At 37.5% G+C, this 23,224-nt stretch overlaps 1 protein-coding gene across 2 annotated transcripts in view; it reads left to right on the top strand.

Annotated features, from left to right (window-relative positions):
* The first annotated feature begins 372 nt into the window (after positions 1-372).
* The window catches only part of RTN4 (reticulon 4), a 72,875-nt gene continuing 50,023 nt past the window's right edge, over positions 373-23,224 (top strand). Inside the window, exons 1-2 of one of the 2 annotated variants that reach the window (XM_042932283.1) lie at positions 373-1,215; positions 22,984-23,040. In XM_042932283.1, the coding sequence (XP_042788217.1) occupies positions 657-1,215; positions 22,984-23,040 (616 nt within the window). In that variant the 5' untranslated portion in view covers positions 373-656. The remainder of the gene's footprint in view (positions 1,216-22,983; positions 23,041-23,224) is intronic. The other variant, XM_042932284.1, reaches the window with a different exon arrangement.

Below are 23,224 nucleotides of genomic sequence, written 5' to 3'. Positions count from 1 at the left end.
AGGAAAGTTACCACCCCCAGTCCCCCAGGATAACGCCCTTCCGGGGGTGCGGAGCCAAGAACCTCTCGGACCCTTCAGGGCAGACCGCCAGCCCTACCGCACGCTTATGGAGCCCTAGGGCCGCAGGCAGACCTCTAGCTCCGAGACAAGTAGAGACCCCGGCCCAACCCGCAAGTACCCAAGGTGAAGGGTGGGTCTCCCAGCTCCAAGCCCCACCCATCGAAACCACCCCAGCCGGTAGGAGAGAGGAAGTGCAAAAAGCCCCACCCACTTTTCTCTCTTTCTCTTTCCATTGGGCCAGCTGGTTGCCCGTCGTCTCTATCCCGTAGCCGATTGGCTCTCTCCCTCCCGCGCCAGACCCTGCCTCTCCCCGCCAGGGAGGGTAAGTCACGCCAAACTGGGCGGAGAATCTGCTGGCCTGTCTCCTTCGCTCGTCTGGGCGGTGGCGGCAACTGGGGACTGGGCGGGTGGCGCATCACGGGCGCGGAGGCAGGAGGAGCAGTCTCATTGTTCCGGGAGCTGTCGCCACTGCAGGTCCCTGGGCTTGTTCGGCCCTGCCCCTCTCAGTCCTCCCCAACCCCCACAACCGCCCGCGGCTCTGAAGAGAAGCGTCCCGTGGAGCCAGCAGCTGCAGCATCATCTCCGACCCGCAAGCCATGGAAGACATGGACCAGTCGCCTCTGGTCTCCTCTTCGTCGGACAGTCCACCCCGGCCTCAGCCCCCGTTCAAGTACCAGTTCGTGAGGGAGCCCGAGGACGAGGAGGAAGACGAGGAGGAAGACGAGGAGGACGAGGACGAGGACTTAGAAGAGCTGGAGGTACTGGAGAGGAAGCCCGCCGCTGGGCTGTCGGCAGCCCCAGTGCCCACCGCCCCCGCCGCTGGCGCGCCCCTGCTGGACTTCGGCAGTGACTTCGTGCCTCCGGCGCCCCGGGGGCCACTGCCGGCCGCGCCCCCCGCAGCCCCGGAGCGGCCGCCGTCTTGGGACCCGAGCCCTGTGTCGCCCTCGGTGCCCGCGCCATCCCTGCCCTCCGCTGCCGCAGCCTCGCCCTCCAAGCTCCCCGAGGACGATGAGCCTCCGGCCCGGCCTCCTCCTCCTCCCCCGGCCAGCGTGAGCCCCCAGGCCGAGCCCGTGTGGACCCCACCCGCCCCGGCCCCCGCCGCGCCCCCCTCCACCCCGGCCGCGCCCAAGCGCAGGGGCTCCTCAGGCTCAGTGGGTGAGTGCCGTGCCCTTACTCCTCGCGCAGTCCCTCGCGCCCTCTGTCTTTTGTGTGCACCCCCAGATGCCTCGGGCGGAGCCCTCCTCTCCGGCCCCGAGGGGCTTTGTCCGTGGACCTTGGGGCGAAGGCGCCCCCGCTGGTGGGAGCCGCCAGGAGCAGGGTGGGGCGGCCGAGGAAACCCGGGCTTGTTCTTTATTGTCTGTCTCGGTATCGGGGAACACGTGCACCCCGTCGGCTCCCGGCTTCTTCCCTATAGTCCCTATCCCTCTGCGTCCCGGAAGTTAGGCATCCACCCCTAATAGGAGCTGGGTTTGTATCGAGGAACTAGGGTTGAGCGTTGGGCTGGCTAAGTTCCCGGGTGAGGATGGAAAGGCCTTGGCGCCCTTAATCTTTTGTCTCCCAGGCTGGGTCATTCCTAGGGAAAAGGCGCAGTTTCGCTGCTAGTCTGTTTGCCAGCGTTGAGCCCTGGGCCCCCTCCTCACCTCCCTGGCTTGGGTGGCCCCCTAGCACCTCATCCCCCTCCCTCTCGATTCTTGGCGCTGGTGGGGAGCTGGCCCAGTGGAAAACATCCACACTGACCCAACCGCAGTGACGGGAGAGCGCCTCCAGTGGTGTGGCGCGTGGAGAATTGGGAAGGCCAGAGTTCTGGCAAAGTCCTGGCACCGCCCAGTTTATCCGGGTTGTGATGTGGCGACTCCCTAGCTAAACCGAGCCTGGGAAGTGGGATCTGGGCATTTGTGGCCCGAGGGGAGCAGTTCTGCCAGGGTCTTAGCTGCAGAATGAGACGGATTGCTGTTGCTGTGGTTTAGGCTCTTGATGCATTATAATGAATCGTAGAGGAAAAAGGCAAAATGGTTGACGTTCTTAAAGAAGAGGAAACCTGTGGATTTTTTGCCGCGAATAGGCCAATTGAATTTGTGGCAGATTTGTCAGGAGCCTTTAATACAATGTTTTGAGACAGATGTTTTCTTGTAGTGGTTAGAAATACTATTTCTTAGAAGTTCTATGTTTTAGGTCGACAGAGACAAATCTGCATAGTTTATAAATAGTTTCCAAATATTTTCATTCACTTTAGTACCTGATTGTATTTTTTTTTTAAAGGAACATTGTTTTATTACCCTTTTCATTTTGGGAAATTTTTTATTTTGGAAGAGAAAAAAAATCAAGTTTGTTAGAGATGTTAAATCTTATTAGACAAGTTACTAGTTTATTAACATGTAGCTTGTTACTTTGGGGACAAAGTGTCCCACCAGCAGTAGGATCTTTCTTAATGCATAAAAGGGCAAGTAAAAGGGCAAGAATCAGGTAGTTTAACTGCCTGCTGAGAAATCTTCATAGCTTTATTGGATTTTAGAAATAGTTCGTTTTCTAGAAGAAGAGAATCAATCTGAGATCACAGAAAATACATATATTTTTCAGTTCGTTTCTCCACAGCAGTAAAATAAGCCATTTGTGATGTTTCTGAATAACATTTTAATGACACATCCCAAAGCATTAATCAAAACAATAATCATTACACTGAAGATATTAGAAGATGAGGAGTAACACGATTTTTTTCTTTTCCTGAGTCAAAAACACATTTAAGAGAACTAAAGTGAGGTAGAATAATATAAAGTAGTAAATTTGCAAATGGGCAGTTTAAGGATTAACAAAAGCATACCAATTTGTCATCTTGTATTCCAATATGGAAACAGGAGAAGGGTTCTGATCTTTGAACATTCGGGATTCAGGAGGTGACAGCATTCTCGGAATTTTGACTTTTGGAATACTAAGTTTGGAAGACAAAGGAGAAAGAATATTGCCTACTCAGGGACTCTTACCTTTATATGGTTCCCTAATTCTGTATTTATGATACCTATTTAGAAACTTTAGTTGCCTTAGTGAACCGCTGAACATCACGATTATAGTCATGGATAGTTAAACCATTTTAGTGAGTCTTAGGTTCTTAACAGTTTATTCATTCATTCAACTGAGACAGGTTCTGTTCTGGGCTATGAGGGTATAGCAATAAACAAGACACATATGCTCCCTATGCAGGGAGTATAGATAATAAGCACATAAATAAGAAACTCAGAATAGTGGTAAGTGTTACGAGGAAAATAAATTGGATGATGGCATGGAAAATTACTGAGGTGTGGTGGGGGGGAGTGCCTTTTAAGTAGTGTGGCACTGAGAAAGGCCTTTCTGAGGAGGTGAGATTTTAAGCTGCAGATAAAAATTTCCAAGCAACCCTCAAGGAGGCAAAAGCCTTGAGGCAGGAATTAGCTTTGGGTGTTTGAAAGTCTAGTAAGACTAATGAAAAAAGCTGGAGACAGAGTGGTGTAACGTGAGGGTGGGGAGGTGGGCTACACTTAGCTCATTTGGGGTCTCTAATAGGCCATTGTAAAAAGTTTTTTTTTTTTTTAATTATTTTAGAAATATACTCTTTAATAATTATATTGTGATTTGAAACAAAAATACAGTTTGAAGATTTAGAGGAACCAAGAGGACTGATGTGAGTAAAGACAAGGTGAGAGATGTGCAGAGCATGGTTCAAAACAGACCAGCCCTATGGGAAGAGGGTTATATTTACTGAGTTAGGCAGACTCCTGACACTTGTGCATTTAACATTGTTTACATTATTTTTGAATAATTTTGAATTTTGTTGTTTACTGTTCTTGGAACATCCCCATTGTACAGTAATGAAATGAGATGGAAGCCTCTCACTTGACCATTTTCCATGGAGAAACATTTGGCTTCAAGTTGAAAAGGTGCTTGGTTAATGGGCTTTGAAGGTACTCCAGGGAAATGCTGCATAAAAATTGCATTGAGAGAAATGTAAACATCATTAACAATGACATTGCACTGGCCTTTGGGCATGTTCTAAACCAGTGTTAATTAAGATTGAAAACTCGCGGTAGATCTGGATTCTGAGGGGTATTGAATAACTGAATTAAGGTATTAGGGTTTTATTATCCTGTTTTTATCCATGCTCTGCCATCCACAGTTGCTCTTGGCTTTGGTAATTTATATTATGAAACAAAAAATGTTTTTGTTATTGTTTCCAAAATGTAAAAGTTCTTTCATTATTTTTCTCTTTTGTCCTGAATTACTGCTTTACGCATTGTGAGGCCATTGGAGATTATTGAACTGAGGCATGCCATTGTTAAAGCAGTGTTAGAAAAATGAATTAACGACAGTACTCAAGTTAGGTTGGAAAGAAAAACAGAACTATTTAGAATGCTTTTGCAGGTGTTTTGAAAGAGGTGAGTAGAGCCTGAACTAGTTTACTACTACCTTCAGTCAGTGAAAATGGAATAGAAGGGAAGAATATAAGAAACTCTAAGAAGTAGGATTTTTTTGGCTGCAAATCTCAATTTTTATAGTTAGGTTAAAAAAAGGTTTTATGAAAGAAGAATTGATAGAGCTTGGAGGCAGGGGATGTAAATACAAAGAAAGTGTTGGGCTTACTAAATCAATTTCAGAGACTGTCCAAATCTGTTAATTGCAATGGACATTTGTATAGAATTGAATATTGCTCGTAAGTATAGTTTATGGCTTGGGACTAAAAATTACTAGTCTTTTATGAAGTCATTTATTATATGATCATGTGTATTGGCATAGGAGCACATAGTAGAAATGCTAAAAGATTTTGAGTGATGTATAGTTTAAATCTTAAGTACTAGTTCTTAATACAAAGGCTAATTGAACAGTGATATACATTTCTAGGAAGCAGGTGCCTCTAAAGAAGGAACTCTCATGCCCTATCCATTCCCCATCTTACTTTGAAATTGCAATCAAGGTAAAGAACTGATGAATTTGCAGATTCGGAATAGTTACTCTTGTTAAGCCGTTTCTAATTTTGGACTAGGAATAAAAGTTGGTAACGGTGGTATGCTCCTTATGGATAAGTTAAGTTACGTTTTGGGTTGGCTCATAGGAAGCTCCACGTCAAATGTCAAATGGTGTTTAGTACCTGGCAGACTCCCTCAAACCATTTTAAAATGAAATGATGAATAAATATATTTTGTGCCTTTGATAAATAACCTCAGTATGAGTAGTAGTATTTAAAAACATGATATTTTAGCACTATATCCCTCTAAACTTAGAAGATTTGCTATCTTATATGAAATATTTCTAAAAAGGAGCAAGTATATTATCTATTGTCTAATAATTGGCTCTGTTTTATATGTAGTTATTTCATAATCTCCCTAAAAGCAGTTTATTTGAAACACTGCTGATACAAGGCCCCAAATTAAATGGCACATTTTAAAGGTACTTTGCTAGCCCAGGAAAAGGTACCAAGTGGATGATATTTCTTGATCCTTTACTGAAACTTCTGATTAAGTAGAAGTCAGTGTTGTAGACACATCACTCTTATACTATATTCTTTGATACTTTTTGTTCCTTTTCTAAATATAGACCCTAGAAGGTCCCTCTGGGTGTGGCAGCACCAGTAATGAGAACTGTAAGGGCAGACCATAATTCATCAGTGTTTATATGGGTAAATGTGACTTTTGTGGTTAGCTAGTATAGGACATAGGCATGCAAAATGGTGGGACGCAGCTTTACTGATGCTGAGGTCTTCTCACACTGATGGCTTCATCATTCTTTTAAACTCTAAAGGAGGAGTTAATAATTTTACATTTAAGTGGTTGGTTTTTTGATTTTTGGAATGGTGATTATTATTATTTTTTTGGAAGTAGATCGAAAGTTTATTTATTTATTTTGAGAGAGAGAAGAGTGCACCCTTGTGCATGTGAGCCGAGGAGAGGCAGAGCGAGAGGGAGAGAGAATCCCAAGAAGGCTCTGTGCTGTCAGTGCAGAGTCCTGTGTGGGGCTCAGTCTTACCAACTGTGAGATGATGACCTGAGCTGAATCAAGAGTCCAAGGCCTAACTGAGTCACCCAGACACCTCTAAATGGTGATTATTTTTAAGTATTCTAATAACATTCTATATATGTATCATACTGTATATGGTAATAGTATGTTTACTTATTTCTATTCTTTGCCAGACTATATGCTCCTTGAGGAAAGGGGCTATATAACTTTTTTTAAAATATTTTTTTTTAATGTTTGTTTAGTTTTGAGAGAGAGATTGAGAGAGAGTGAGCACGGGAGGGGCATAGGGAAAAGGAGACAGGATTCCAAGCAGGCTCTGTGCTGACTGCAGAGAGCCAGATACGGGGCTTGAACTCCGGAACTGTGAGATCATGACTTCAGCCAAAGTCGGATACTTAACTGACTGAGCCACCCAGGTGCCCCTGAACATTTTTCTCTTGAGGAAAAAGACTATGTGACATATCTTTACTGTTGATCACAGTGCATTAGATGTGGTGTTGGCACTCAGAGATTTGTTGAATGGATCTGATATTATGGATGTAAACTGATATTATGGATGTATAGTCCTAGAAGTACAATACATTCTCAATAAAAATCATATGAATGAAAGCATTTATTTACATATACAAGGTATATGGATGTTCCATATTTTATTCAATCAGTCTCTTATGGATAGTTAATTAGGTTGTTTCTCAACTTTGTTACAGATAATGTTGCTATGCACTTACTTATATATATTTCTTTGGGAATACATGCTGTTATATATATATTGTGGGATAAATTCATGCAAGTAGAATTACTGGTTCAAAGGGTATGTGCATTTAAAATGTTGATAAGTAATGCTGAATTGTATTGCAAAGTTACTGCAACCTCTATTCCACCAATAATGTGTTTAAAGTGCCTTTTTCCTTATGCCTTTATAAACACAGTGTATTGGTAATCTAGTGAATGGTTTAGCAAAATTTCTTTTTTTTAATTTACATTTCAGAGTATTTTTTGGCATAGGTGCCAGTAACTTTTTTTCTGATCACAGCTTTTGCTTATTCTTTTGGGTTTTTGTTCTTACAGATGTAGGAACACTTGATGTATTGTAAGGAAATTAGCATTTTGTTGTGTCCTGAAAACTTTTTTTCATGATTTGTTGTTTGTATTTTGACCTTCAGTATATTTTTTGCAGAAATTTTAAGTAATCACATTTAAGTATCGTTTTCTTTTATGCCTTTGAATCATACGAGTCATTGAGTTTAATGTAATTCTTAGAAAGGCCTTCTCTAAGATTGTAAAAATTTCTCCCATGTTTTTTCTTAGTACTTCCATGATTTTTATGATTTCATTTTAATATTTGATCCTTTCATTATCTGTAGCTTATTTTGTTGTAGAAAGTGAAGTAGTGATATAATTTTATTTTTCAATATGATATCTCATTTGTCCCAACACCATTTGTTGAATCATCCATCTTTACTATTTAGATATGCCACTTTTGTCATATACTTGTATTATCGGTGAAATATGTCCTCTTTTCCATTTCTTTGTCTTTTCATGTATAGGTATCAGACTGTTTTAATTGCTATAACTTTCCAATGAAATGATAGCTGATAGGGCTTTTCCAGAATGACTTTTTCTGGTCATCTGCTTTTTACCTGATCTTTAAAATTTGTTTATTTAATTCCCTCTCCTCTGTTGAAATTACAGTGGGGCTACATTACATTTAATCATTAATTTAGGGGAAAATTGATATTTTTTTGGACCAGTATTATGTATTTTTCTACAAACACGGTTTTTATTAACCTGTATTTTTTTTAACCTGTATTTTTAAAAATTAGTTTGTAATTATGTGAAATACAGGCTTTAAAAAGTAATTATTAAATACTCTAGCCTGCTTAGTATAAGACACTTGATATACTGGGTTATATAGATATTTGGACCCCTCTTTTCAGTTAATTATACATAGACAGGTAAAGAAAGAAATCTTGCTTTTTTATTTCTAAAAAAAAAACAAAAACAAAAAACTTGTTTTGAGAAGGGGAGAAACATTTTCTATACTCTCGTAGTATAGAGCTATGGCTACTAAATATTGGACTATTGTTTTAGCAGTCTCTAAATTCTTAAATTTAGAGAGGGCCTTAAGTGGTCCTCTAGTTTTAAGGAAAAACATGATTTCTTTAATAGTTTGTTCTTCCCATTGATGGAATTGTTACCATAGGTGAAGAAGGCTTATAAAGTTTTGTTATTCAAACAAATTTAGCGGTTGTTTGGTTATGTTAGTATTCCCTTGAAGTTCAACGTTAGTTAAAAAATTAGTATACCCCTTTTCCTTTTCCTTTTTTTTTTTTTTTTTAAGCAATGCTTAGGGCTAAATATGGGGACAAAAAGATGAGTAGAGGTTGTACTTAAGAGAGGCATAGGTAGCAGATTAAGGGAAAAACACAAGTTCCTAGTTGTAAAGAATTTTCTGCTGTCTTAAAACTGGAGGAGCCTTGTGATTGTACTGTAGGGATAGTCATAAACTTACCTACTTGTCAACAGCTTTTGTGAAAAGAGAAAAAACCTTAATTGAGTTCTAGGTCAGTCTGCATATTTTTTCTTCAGTTTTACAGATTGACTTGTAACCTTGAGTAGTTGGAAGGTGCCATTATTAAATTTACTTATATTAGTGTTTTGACAGTGCTAGGTAAAGCAACCTAAAGCATTAAAAACATTTTTTTAAGTTACTGGTGTCTTTGATCTCAGAAAAGAAGGGAATTTCCTTTTGAAAAATTTTCTTTTTCTTTGTTCTAAGAAAGTTGTTAAACATGCTTAAACCATGCCTTTAAAACTTCTCAGTCTCGCGGCACCTGGGTGGCTCACTTGGTTGAGCCTCTGGCTTCGGCTCAGGTCATGATCTCACAGTTTGTGAGTTTGAGCCCCGCGTTGGGCTCTGCGCTGACAACGCGGAGCCTGGAGCCTGCTTCGGAGTCTGTCTCCCTCACTCTCTGCCCCTCCCCAACTCATGCTCTGCCTCTTTCTCTCTAAGGAATAAAGATTAAAATAAAAAAAATTAAACTTCTCAGTCTCAACTAATCATCATTTTTAAATTATAGAAAGGTTTACTATTCTATCAAGTTCTGATATTCTGGTATTTTAATTTTTATACAAAACAATTTGATGAAAACTTAGGTACTTTTGCTTATATAAGGTGAATTATGAAAATCAGAACTTAGGACATCATATATTTCATTATGTAATGTTTTATAGGCCGTTCTACACTACATAATAGAGATATGCTATAAGGATTTGGGCTTTAAGATATCACTTGAACAAGGACTGAAAAACTACCTTTTACCAACATACTTTCTCATTTACTCATTCTTATCCCACCAAGCTTTCTTTTGACCTTACTAAAATTTTGTTAGTGAAACATGTTCAGCATGAGCTATAGTTAGCATTGATAGAATCAAATATACATATTTTAATTGCTATAAGAGTTGTGGATAAAACTGGTTAAAATTGCTTCAGTATATAGAATTTTAGTGTGCTTACATTGCCATATCTCTTTTTTGAAGGGATTTTAAAAATTATACTTCTCGTATGGAAAATTCCAAACATAGAGACAGAATAATGAAAGAAACTTGATTAGCTGTCACTGAGCCCCAGTAGCCATCGACCCATGGTCAATCCTACCAATCCCACACCCTCATAAATATTTCATTATGTATTTTGCAAACTGTAACTACTTTGCAAAACATAACCGCAACACTAAATAATCAAATGTTTCCCCAACATATTTAACAAAAATTAATGTCCTCAAATATCCAGCTAGTGTTTATATGTCATAAATGGTCTTTTTGTTTGTTTGTTTGTTTGTTTTTATCACGGTGTTTTAAGAAATCAGAATCCAAGGGCACCTGGGTGGCTCAGCTGCTTAAGCCTCTGACTCTTGATTTCAGCTCAGGTCATGCATAATCTCTCATGGGTTCATGGTTTCATGGGTTCAAACTTCACATTGGGCTCTTCACTGGCAGCAGGGAGCCTGCTTGGGATACTCTCTCTCTGCCTTGCTTGCTCTCTCTGTCCCTCAAAATAAATAAATAAACTTAAAAAAATCAGAATCTGAAGAAGGTCTGCATATTAAAATGGTTTGATTTCAGGCGCCTAGGTGGCTCAGTCGATTAGGCTTCTGACTTTGGCTCAGGTCATGATTTCATGGCTCATGAGTTCAAGCCCCATGTGCTGACAGCTCAGAGCCTGGAGTCTCCTTCAGATTCTGTGTGTCTCTCTCTCTGCCCCTCCCCTGCTTATGCGTGCGTGCGCGTGCTCTCTCTCTCTCTCTCTCTCTCTCTCTCTCTCTCTCTCTCTCTCTGTCTCTCAAAAATAAACATTAAAAAAACAATAAAATGGATTGATTTGTTTTATAAGTCTTATTGACTGTCCCTTGTTTGTGTGCACTGTCTCTCCAAAATTTATTTGTTGAAGAATGCTCATATACTTTTTTTCATTTTAATGTTATTTTATTTTTTTATTTTTAAATGCTTATTTATTTATTTTGAGAGAGAACATGCATGTGTAAGCGGGAGAGGGGCAGAGGAGGGAGAGAGAATCTGAAGTAGGCTCCACAGTGTCAGCACAGAGCCTGACACATGGTTTGGTCCCACAAACCAGGAGATCATGACCTGAGCAGAAATCAAGAGTCAGAGGCCTAGCTAACTGAGCCACCCAGGCACCCCTTTGTGTTTTTTTATTAAGATATAATTTACATGCAATAAAATGCATAGATCTTAAGTTTTAACAGTTTTGTGTTCTGACAGGTGCGTCCACTCATTGACTCACTGCTGTCAAGATGTAGAACATTTATATCATCCCCAGAAGATCCCTTGGGCCCTTAGTAGTCAGTTCAGTTGAATTCTTGTTCTGTCCTTCTTCCAACTCCCCAATCCCAACAACACTGTTCTGATTTCTTTCACCACAGATCAATTTTGCCTGTTTGTTCCTATTCACATGATGCTATGTAACAGGCAAAATGCATCATGTGAATGGAATCATACAGCATGTACTCTCCTATGATTACTTGCATTAAGTATGTGTTTAAGATTTACCATTGATGTTGCAGGTCTCAGTAATTTCCTTTTTACCACTAAGTAGTATTCCATGATAAGAGTATACCACAGTTTAATTTTTCATTCACTTGTTGATGGACATATGGATTTATTTATAGCTTCTGGCTATTATGAACAAAAGAATGCCATGAACATTCTTATACAGGCCTTTCTGTGAACATATGTTTTCATTTCTCTTGGGTAAAGAGAGTAGAATTGAGTAACCAACTGAGTAACCAGCTAAGTTATGGGCTAAGTATATATTTATAAGAAATTGCCAAACAGTTCTCCAAAGTGGTTCCACTTCCATCAGCAATATACGAGAGTTCTGGTGGCTTCACATTCTCAACAACATTTGATATCAGTCTTTTTAACTTTAGCCATTTTAGTGGGTATGTAATGATTTCTCATTGTAGTGGTAATTTAGATCTCCTAAATCACTAATGAATGAGAGGACTTTTACATGTCTGTTGGCTACCTGTATATTTTCTTTTGTGATGTGTCTTTTGCTTGCTGTTACATAGCGTTGTAATGTCTTTTTCTGATTTATTGTAGGGAGTTCTTTATATACTCTGGATAAGTCTTTTGTCAGATGTATGCATTGTGAATATATTCTCCTAATCTGTAGCTTGCTTGTTAATTTTATTTATGGTTTCCTGTTATTTTTATTGATAGTTTCTTTTGATGAGTGTAATTTTCTAATTTTTTTTTTTTTTTTTTTTGTAATTTTCTAATTTTGAAGAAGTCTTTTAATTTATCAGTTTTTTTCTTTTATGGTTAAACCAGTGCTTTTTTTTTTTTTTGGCAGATTACAGATACATTTAATTTTTTTTTCCCTTCCAAGATTTTACTTAAATTCAAGTTAGTTAACATATAGAATAATATTAGTTTCAGGAGTAAAATTTAGTGATTCATCACTTACATATAACACACAATGCTCATACCAACAAGTGCCTTCCTTAATGCCCATCACCCATTTAGCCCATCCCTCCCACGCAACACTCCTCCAACAACCCTCAGTTTGTTCTCTATATTTAAGAGTCTCTTATGTTTTGCCTGCCTCCCTCTCTGTTTTTATCTGGTTAGTGCTTTCTGTGTGCTGTCCAAAACATCTTTGCCTACTTCAAGGTTGTGAATATTCTGTTTTTTTCTAGAAGCTTTCTTTTAGCTTTTATGTTTATTAAAAAAATTTTTTTTTATTTTTTTAAGTTTATTTATTTGGGGAGAGAGAGAGAGAGAGCGCGCACAAGTACAACAAGCAGGGGAGGGGCAGAGAGAAGGAGAGACAAAATCCCAAGCAGGCTTCCAGCCATCAGTGTAGAACCGATGAATTGTAAGATCATGACCTGAGGGGAAGTCGGACACTTAACCAGCTGAGCTACCCAAGTGCCCCAAGTAGCTTTTATGTTTAAATCTAACACACATTTTGAATTAATGTTTGTCCGTGGAAGTGTTACAGATCCACATTCACTTTTCCATAAAGATATCCAGTTACCCCGGCAGATTATCTTTTGGAAAGAATTTATCTTTTCTCATTGCTTTGGCACCTTTGTTGAAAATCAGTGACCAGACATACATCTGTTTTGTTCTGTTGATTTGTTTTTTCCTATCCTTTTGCCAGTATTAGACTCTTTTGATTGGTATAGTTTTACAAGCTTTAAGTAGTCTTAGAATCAAGTAGTGTGCCTACTCCAAGTGTTACTTTTTATTTTCAAAATAGTTTTGCCCTTTCTACGTCTATTGTATGTGCATATACATTTTAGAATCAGCTTGATCATGTCTACAAAATGTCTGCTTGGAATTTGATTGGTATTGCGTTGAGTCTAAAGAGCAATATGGGGAAAGTTGACATTTGAGGGTTTGAAGCATTATAACAAGCTAACAGGATAGTCTGCCGTAGTTTCTTGAATGCTGGCAGAAGACACAGATACCTGGGTCAGAGATAGAAGACTTTATTACTCAGCAATGTAAATAGCTGGAATATCAGCATTTTCTTGTGCACGTTCCCTACTCCCCATTTCCTATAGAGCAACACTGGAGAGTGCCAAGTGACACTTATTCTTGCCATGGGCTGAATAAGGAAAGGAACTTAGGGAAACTGAATTGTACGATGTAGTAAGTATGCCTGGTGCTCAAAAGGAAGACACATATCTCTGTCTCCAGGATTGTTCCGTATATAAACATCTTTGAAAAGATAGTCAGGAACAAAGGTGTTCAGTACCCAGTCCTTCTGCTTATAAAATGTGCAAAAACACAAGAAGCATAGAGTACTCTTTCCTAACACTTACCATTAAATCTTTCAATCCATGAACATGATGTCTCTTTCTCTCCGTTAAGGTCTTTATAATTTCTCAGCAGTGTTTTGTAATTTTGTTTAGAGGTTTTATACGAATAATTTTTGTAAATTAATTTTCTTGTAATATCCTTGTTTAGTTTTGGTACTAATGCATAATTATAGAAGATGTTTTGGGAAGTGTTTGCTCTTTATGCATTGAAAGAATTTGTATAAACATCTTTAGATATTTACAGAGTTTAGCAGTTTAGCAGTGAAGCCATTTGGGCTTAGAGTTTTCTTTATGGAGAAGGTTTTAAATTGTAAATATACTCTATTTAAGTGATATAGGGATATTCAGATTTTCTATTTCTGCTTGTGTCACTTTTGGAAGTGTACGCCCTTCAAGGAATTTGTTCTTTCCTCTTGATGAGTGGACATCAAGGAATTTGTCCACCCATTTAAGTTGTCTTATTTGTTGGCATAAACTTGTTCATAATCGTTTATGGTTTTATGATCGTTGGTGATAATTCTTTTATTTTTAGTACTTGCTTTTCTTTTCTTTTTCTTGATCATTTTAGGGGTTGTCAATTATCTTCATCTTTTCAAGGAACCAGCTTTTAGTTTCACCGATTTTTCTCTATTTGGTTGTTTTCTGTATCATAGGATTCTGCTCTTATTTTTATTATTTATTTTCTTCTACTTATTTGGGTTTAACTTGGTTTTCTTTCTCTAGTTTCTTAAGGTGGAAACTTTAAAGTTTGAATATAACTCTTTTTTCTCAAAGTGTTTAGAGCTGTGAATTTCTGAGCATTACTTTAGCTATATCCCACAGATTTCCATTATCATTCAATTTAAAATTAAATCTTTAATTTCTTCTGTGTTATTTAGAATTGTGTTGTTTACTTTTCATACATTTGGGGATTTTCCAGATATTTTTGTCTTATTGTAATTTCAGTTTAATTCATGTGGTCAGAGAACATATACTTCATGACTTCAGTCCTTTGAAATTTACTGAGACTTGTTTTATAGACCCAGAAATGGTTAAATTGGTGAATGTACCATGTGTACTTGAGAAGGTTGTGAATTCTGTTGTTGGTTATAGTGCTCTATAAAAGTCAGGTTTAGTTTGTTGATAGTATTGTCTAAATCATCTGTATTCTTGGATTGGTGTGTGTATGTGCATGCGTGACTAGTCTGTCAGGTGAGACTTGAATGTTAAAATTTTAAAATAAAATTTGTGGATTTGTCTATGTCTTTCTTTAGTTTTTGCTTCATATATTTCCCATACACTTTAGTGTTGGTGTATCTATTTAGTGTTATGTCTGTTTACTTGTTTATCATTAACTGATGCCCCTCTTTATCTCTGGTAATCTCAAGGTAATACTCTGTCTTAGAATCTGCTTTGCTCAACATTAACATTAGGCACTTCAGATTTTGTAGGGTATATGTTTGGATGATATATATATCCTTTTACATTCTTTTACTTTTAATTACCTATGTTTTTATATTTAAAGTGTGTCCCATAAAGGGCCAAAGTATGGTTTTTATCTAGTCTAAAAACCTCTGCCTCCTAATTGGATCCATTTACATTCAGTGTGATTATTCATATGGCTCATTTAAATCTTCATTTTCTTGGGGCGCTTCGGTGACTCAGTTGGTTGAGCCACCTGGTTGAGCCCAGGCCATGATCTAGCAGTTTGTGAGTTCCAGCCCTGCGTCAAGCTCTATGCTAACAGCTTAGAGCCTGGAGCCTGCTTGGCATTCTGTGTCTCCCTCTCTCTCTGCCCCTCCCCTGCTTGCGCTCTGTCTCTATCAAAAAATAAATAAACATTTAAAAATTAAAAAAACATGTTCATTTTCTCTTTGTCTCTTCTGCTTTTGTTCTTTTATACTTTTCTATATTCCTTCCATTCTTTGTCCTTTTATTGTCCTATATTTTGCTTCCACATATATTGCATACAGTAATTAGAGCTTCAGAAATCAATTATTCTTTAAAGAAATTAAGAAATGAGAATAACAATATATATTTATCATTTTATTATATTCATCATTTCTTTGAAGAAATTATGGAACGAGAATATTTTGTGTTTACTCAGGTATTTACCAATTTTGTTTTTCTTCATTTGTTCCTGAATATCCAGGTTACTATCTAGTATCATTTTTCTTCAGTGTGAAGAACTGCATTTAACATTGATTGTAGTACAGGTCTCTTGATGATAATTTCTTTCAGTTTTTGTTTTCATCTTTTGTTTATCTGATAATACTTTTATTCATCTGTATTTTTGAAGGATATTTTTGATGAATACAGTCAGTCTTACTGTTCATGGTAGTTCTGTTCTCTAAAGTCAAGGAAAACACTTAATTAGCGAATCCTGAATCATTGCCTCAAGGGAAAATACAGGGTTAGATTCCTGTGAACCTCTAGTCACAGTATTGTTACCTGATGAATATATCTTTGTTTCATGTGTGTTTCTATTTAAAGACATGTTACTTAATATATAGTGTTGATTTATCAACATTAAACTCAAGGCCAACAGAACTATAACTTATGCCTGAATGAAGCTCATCTAACACACGTGTTTTCTCTGTAAGGTACATCATGGCCTTCTTGTGGTTAAGAATACTAGCTAGCACTTAAGCACTATTCTTAGTGGCCATTTTAAACAAATCACAAAAATTTAGTGTATGACACTAAATAAACTGCAGAAAGCACACGTATTTGTAGTATGAGAGCTGAAACAGGAAGGCATACGGTTGCCTTGTTTGACGTTACCTGGGAACGTGTTTTAGATGACTGGAATGTTGTGCTGCTCTGCACATGACCACTGCTAAGTATTGATCTGGGGAATATCAATTTAGTACACAATCTGACAAATAGCAGTCAGTGAATAATGATTGTATGTAATTCTAGGTTGGTAGATGTGTCATCATATAAAGATATTATCTTCCGTATTCCATTGTTTCCAGTGGCAGCTGAGGTCATTCTTATGGCTGTTTCTCTGCCTATTTCCTTTGTTTTTAAGATTTTCTATATCTTTAGTTTTCAACAGTTTGATCTCTACAATGTATTTCTTTCTGGTTTATTCTACCCAGGGTTCACTGAGCCTCTTGGATCTGTGGATTTGGTATTTTCCATCACAGTTGTCAAATTTTAGGCCATTTATATCTTTCCCTTTGTTCCTCCCTCCCTCCCTTCCTCTGCTTCAGTCACTTTTGCCTTCTTTAGGGACTCCAATTACATATACTTTAACTGCTTGATTGTCTTGCAGGTCACTGAGACTCTTCCTTTCTCTTTTTTCCATGCTGTGCTTTAGTTGGGATAGTTCTGTTGCTCTTTCTTTAAGCTTATTGATCTTTTCTTCTCCACTGCCCAGTCTGCTTTAAGTCCATCTAGTGGGTTTTTCTTTCACTTAATATAATTTTCAATCCTAGGATTTTCATTTGGTTCTCTCTTCTGTATTTCTCTTCCAGGAGTCTCTCTCCATTCACTTGTTATGTCCATCTTTTACTGTATCTACGTAGGAATATTTTAATAGCTTTTGTAATTTTCATTTTAGTGCTTATGAATACAATGTTTACATTATTTCTTTGTTTATATTGGATGTTTCTCTTTCTTATTCTCATATTTTCTTTTCATGTCCAGTAATATTTTATTCTACACTGGTTGCCATGGATTTGGTGTTAGTGTTGTTCTGGAAGTCAGTTTGCTGGCAAATCATCTTGACCTTTTCAAACTTTGATTTTAAAGTTAGGGTTTAGAGCAGGGCTTGGCTTTTTTTTTTTTTTTTTTTAAGGGTAAAGCAGTAAATATTTTAAGCTTGTGCATCATGTAGGTTCTTTCCTAAATACATAAGTTTGCCCTTGTAATGCCAAAGTAGCCATAGAGGATACATCACACAAATGGACATGGCTGTCTTCCAATATAACTTTGGCCCACGAGCCATATTTTGCTAACTCGTGGTCTAAGTCTAGACCAAGTAACCTTTAGTTTAGGGTTAAAGTAATCCTCCTCTTAAGATGTGCCTTTCCTCGGGTCACATTTTTATACTTGGGGTGTTCAGCAAGATCTCCCCACTCTGGCTTATCAAAAACTTTCGATCATGTCTTCCAGTACAGAGTCTGACATCCAGAATATATGTTTAGTTCACAACTCTTTCATAGATTCTCTGCTTGGTCTTGGTAGGTCTTGTGCTGTATATGTGTTGCATAGTTCAACCAGAGATTTAGAAGGAATCTCTATCCAGATTTCTGGAGCTCCTTTTCTATGAAGTTTTCCTTTGTATGTTACCTTGCCCCACAAATTCCAGACAGCTTAGCTGTTAACTCAACTTGGCCAGAGTTAGTATTCTTGGGCTCCTTTCCATGTGCTGTAGACAGAGTGCCTTCAAGTAGAAAGCCAGGGCATCATCTGGCATGCTTTCCTCTTCTCAGGAATTATACCCTTCATGTTCATGTACTTCATGTTATCCAGTGTCTCATGACAGTTGCTTCATATATTTTGCCCAGTTTTACAGTTGTTTATATGAGAGAAGTTAGTCTGATATAATTATTCTCCTAGCAAAAGTTTTTTTCTGTGACTTTAAAATGAAGTTTATTTCCTGTGCTTTATAAATTACTTATGATTTTTATTGACTGACCAGTTATACTTTTGGCTGAAAAACTGGTTTTGAAATGAACATGTCAAAGAAAATATTTAGTATGAGAGTATGTGAACATTGGTGAGATCGTGATAGCATATTTTGAATTGACCAGTAATAAATTCAAAACTGGCATACCACTTTTACTTTTTAATATTCAAAAAAAAGTTTTTAAATTAAAAAATTTTTATTTTAGAGAGAGAGTGTGAGTGGCAGAGAGGGGCAGAGGGAGAGAGAATCTTAAGTAGGCCCCATACTCAGCACAGAGCCATTGGACTCTATCCCATGACCCTGGGATCATGACTTGAGCTGAAAATCAAGAGTTGGATGCTCAACCAACTGAACCCAGGCACCCACCTTTTACTTTTTAAAAAAGTGACTTAAAAAATAAATCTCTTTCGTGAACTTTAATTTTGAAACTGATCCTTGTGTGATGGAAATAATTAGTATTCAAAGCATATAGCCCTGAAGCTTTAGTCTAAATTTACACTCTAGATTTAAGCTTGGGTAAGGAAATGAACCTAGCATCAGGGCTAACAAAGAGGAATAGCTCATTTGGAAAAAGTTTTATGAATGGTATTCATCTTTCATACTGTCGTAAGTATAGTGATTCTGTTCTTTTTACTGAGGGTAATAAGGAAATAAATGTATATCTGTTTGTAGTCACAGTTTAATTATAGTTTTCTAGCTTTGTCATTAACTAGCTATGTGACTGAATAAGTTACTTAATTCTCTGAGCTTAGATAACTGGAAATGTTATAGAAAATGAGCAGAAATAAGGATAAGTTTTAAAAAGAAAGTAAAGCTGAATATGGTAAATTTGTGTTTTAGTGGATGTCAGCATTCAGATATGCAGGAGGTGGAGGCGTGGGTTTGGTTGGGAAGAATTATTTATGTTTGATTAACATAGATGGCATGTGAGAAATTGTTGAAATAAGTTTAGACAGTTATGTGAGGACCATAAGGTACAGGACCTTATCTGAGAGTTTCAGGTATAATTCAGCAGATAACTGGGAGCTTTTAAATGTTTTGAGCAAGAGAATAAATAGAACTGTCTTGTTAGAAGTATTAATTTGATGGCAGTAGAGTAGAGAGACTTAATAGAAAAGTTCTGGCTTCCCTTTTGTGTATTATTTAGTGAAAACTTGTTTTTGTTTATTTAAATATGCCACTGTGTTTTTACTTAGTGTATGTATAATTAAGTACTTAGTGTTATTTTTTCTGTTTCTTCAAAATAGCACAAATGAGGTTGATGAATAAAGTTTCAATTTCATCCAACAGTTAGAATTTGACATAGTCATAGACAAAGATCATAGAAAGAGGGGGACTTGTTGACCGTTTTTGTAAGACCAGTAATATAAGTATGTACATAACATGTCTCAGTAATTCAGAATATTATACTTTTAATACAGTGTCCCATATTATAAAGTAGTTCATTCACTTGTGAAAGTTAGGGTCTTTTATAGAAAAAGGAAGACTAACCTAAAATTAGTAATTTTTTTCAAAAGAAGAAAGTAATTAGTAGGCATTTTAGTCTTAGAAATTTGGTAGCTTATGATATGTAAGTGTTGTCAATCAAAATTTTTCTTTAACATCCTTAATTTAGTTTATAAAAATTTTTAAACTTAAGTCCAGGAAGAAAGTACTGCAGGGTAGTTAAAGAAAAGAGCATGGACCTGTATACTCTGGATTCAGGTCTCAGATCCATCATTTTTCAGTTTTGTAACTCTGGGGAAGTTCTCTAAACTCTTAGGCCTGTTTCCTCATCTCTGAAATGAGGATAATAGTAGTACCTACTTCATAGGGTGGTTTTGAGTATTGAAAGAGCATCTGAAAAAAATGCCTGGCCGGCATTACCGTCTCTCTAAATGTTATTGTATTGTGAAGTAGAAGAAAATAACCAAATATTTCAGATAACTATAGGGTATTTCCTGGATGACAATTTATCATATTTCAGGAGATCAAACTTGAGGGGCTGATTAAGAAAGAAGACTTCACACCAGTTGCACTTATATTATAAACTCATCCCTCCAAAGATAAAGCACATAACTTAAGAGTTAGACATGTTTACATACTGGCTTTCTGGCCTCCTAGCCCTGAGACTTAGGGCAAGCTGTTTCTTATTCTTCTCCTCTTCCTCCCGCACAACATTTTGAGGGAGGTACTATTATTCTTATTTTACCAATGAGGAAGGGAGGCACAGAGGGGATAAGTAATAACTTTTCTCAGGGTCGCACAGTTGTAAGTGATGAATCTGGGATTTGAACCCAGGCAGTTTGATCCCATGATCCATGATTGTTTCAGGAGAAGTCAGAACAACTGTCCTTCTTGAGGGCCAAATGATAGTGATCTTTTCTGAAAAATTTTTTTTTTGCTAACTGCTTTTAGAAATGCAGTTCTTGTTTCATGATTAATTTTGGATTGAATCTCAATGTACAGTTTTTCTTTTTTTCAAAATTTAGTGAATATTTGAAATACCAGTTTATAAACTTTCTCAATTGGTCAAGGGCCAGGAATATAGTTTTTACTATAAGAGAGGTTCTGGTATTAGATAGGAATAAGGATACATTTAAAAAATACTTTAAGTTTTTGGCACAAAATTTTAGTTGTAGTTTGTTTTCCCTCTAATTTTAACAGTAATCAGTAACATGTTTTGAATTCACTTTCCAAGAAGACTGACCTGCATTTGTGGCTTTCAGTTACATTAACTCAGTGAAGAAGAGTGCCATTTTGTTAAGGATTTGCTACCTTTTATTTAGATGTAGTAGCTATGTAATTATTTGGTTTTGCTCTTTGATCCCCAAGTCTGTTTTATACAAGATTATAATTCATTATTTTAGCTGAAAGGAATTTTCAAATTCCTTTATTTTACAAATGAGAAACTATGTAACAAATAAGATCACATAGCAAGTCATCTTTAAGAAGGGTGCACACAGGGGCGCCTGGGTGGCTCAGTCGGTTGAGCGTCCGACTTTGGCTCAGGTCACGATCTCACTGCTTGTGGGGTTGAGCCCCACTTTGGGCTCTGTGCTGACAGCTCAGAAACTGGAGCCTGCTTTGGCTTCTGTGTTTCCCTCGCTCTCTGCCCCTCCCCCATTCGTGTTCTCTCTCAAAAATAAATAAACATAAAGAAAAAAAAAGTTTGTCTATATGTGTATGTTTTATAAAATCTCAAAAGGTGGTATGTCTTACTGGTTTGGATGAGTTGCCCATCTAACCTATTGTTCTAGGTTATAGGAGACTTTTTAAAACACGTATAATGAATTTTCCCTTCGTCACCCCATCTAAGAATCCTTTAGATATGACATCATGTCCACTATGGATTTATCTAAAATTTATACAGCATTGTGAATTTAACTCTCTTATTCTTCAAGGGGAATATCCTTAGAAGGTATGTCCACGTTAATGATAGTCACATCTCTGTTTCGTTTTGATCAACCTTGCCTAGTTTGTCCTTCCAGATACAAATATCCAAATTTTTTAGGTTCTCTCCACTAAAGGAATACCTTCCTGCCATTCTTCAGGCTATCTCAAATTGTTTTTTGCTAGAGGCCTTTCTCTAGTATAAACCACAGAAGACCTTTAGCTCAAGATCTCCCAGCTGCAGGTATAAAGTGATGCTGTGCAAGCTTAATATACCAGTAGGTACTGCATTAGTCGTCTCAGGCTGCCACATCAGAGTACCCACAGACTGTGTGGCTTAAACAACAGAAATTAATTCCTCACAGCTCTGGCGGTTGGAAAGTCTAAGATCAAGATATGGGCAATGTAGGTTTCATTCTGAGGCCTCTTTTCTTGGCTTATAGGTGGCTGTCATCTCACTGTGTGCTCACATGGCTTCTTTATGTTGCTCAGAGAAGAAGAGGAGGAAGGGGGAAGTGGAGGAGCTGTTGTCACACAGGCATGAACAAGCTCTGGTGTCTCTTATAAGGTCACTAACTGTATCAGTCATGGCCCCACATGACCTCATGTAATCCTAATGACCTCTCTGCATGGCCGCATTTCCAAATGCTATCACACTGGAGGTTAAGGCTTCAACATACGAACTTTGGGGAGGAGGACACAAAAAAAATTAAGTCCGTAACATATAGCATATAGTGGCTAAGAAAATGAGCTCTGGAGTTGCATTGCCCTGAGTCTTACTTAGTTGTAGATGGAGTGAGTTACTCCTCTGTCAGTCAGTTGTGTTTTTTGTTTCATTTTGTTTTTTTTATCTGTTAAATGGGGGATCTTAACCCCACTTATAACAAAGAGTTATAAGGAGTAAAATGAATTCCTGCATGCAAAGAACTTAGTATAACAAGTATCCTTCAGTGTTAATTTTAAACAAAACAAGACTGATGATAATAATTATCTTCCTAATGATAATTAATATTTTCTTTGCAATTTGGACAGTGGCACATAGGACTAATATCCTCAAGGAATAGTGCACAGTGACTATTAGAATGTTTTTCTTTAAAGGTAGACAACCTGGATTATAAGAAAATATGCATGATTCTCTGAAAGTGTTCTTCTGAACTGAACATATGCCAATAAAAAAGGATTAAGCAAAAGTAATTATTAATTTTACTCATGCATCTTTTTAATTTTAGGCTTGACTAGGGCAAATAAGTTACCTATCTGAAAATGTGAATAAAACCTTTGGATGTCATGTTAACTGAGAATAATAATATCTTAAGGTTACTTTGGTTTATGAAATTCTTTAACATAAACATGTTATTGCCTCTTGAAAAACGATAGGTTCTGTGGATATGATTTAATCATCTTTATAATATAAATATATAATGATAATTTAATCCAAATTAATGGTACTACTTTTTCCTTTCCATCTTGGCTTTTTCTTTATAAAAGTTTTGTGTTAACTTATTACAAACTGAACCCTTGCTTGCTCCTCTTATCTTTAGTCTCCTTCAAACTCTGTCTTTATTTCTGCTGAGGTTATATTCTATTTGTTTTTCAGATGAGACACTTTTTGCTCTTCCTGCTGCATCTGAGCCTGTGATACACTCCTCTGCAGGCAAGTTCTTTCTGCTAGCCTTTTATCTTCTGTGTATTCTAACTTTGACTCTTTAGTTTTATTAACTCTGTACAGAGTGGATTCAGTTACTAAAATTTAGCATGGTTCCAAGAATGTTTGTCTATTGAAAAAGTTGAAATTTGCATTTTATATGCTATGTCCAAGAGACAAATGGGCAGAACAT

The sequence above is a fragment of the Panthera leo genome, chromosome A3 (assembly GCF_018350215.1).
Source record: "Panthera leo isolate Ple1 chromosome A3, P.leo_Ple1_pat1.1, whole genome shotgun sequence".
In the NCBI taxonomy this organism is placed as follows: Eukaryota; Metazoa; Chordata; class Mammalia; order Carnivora; family Felidae; genus Panthera; species Panthera leo.
Note: the sequence above shows the minus strand (reverse complement) of the source record. Positions and strands in the feature narration are given on the sequence as shown.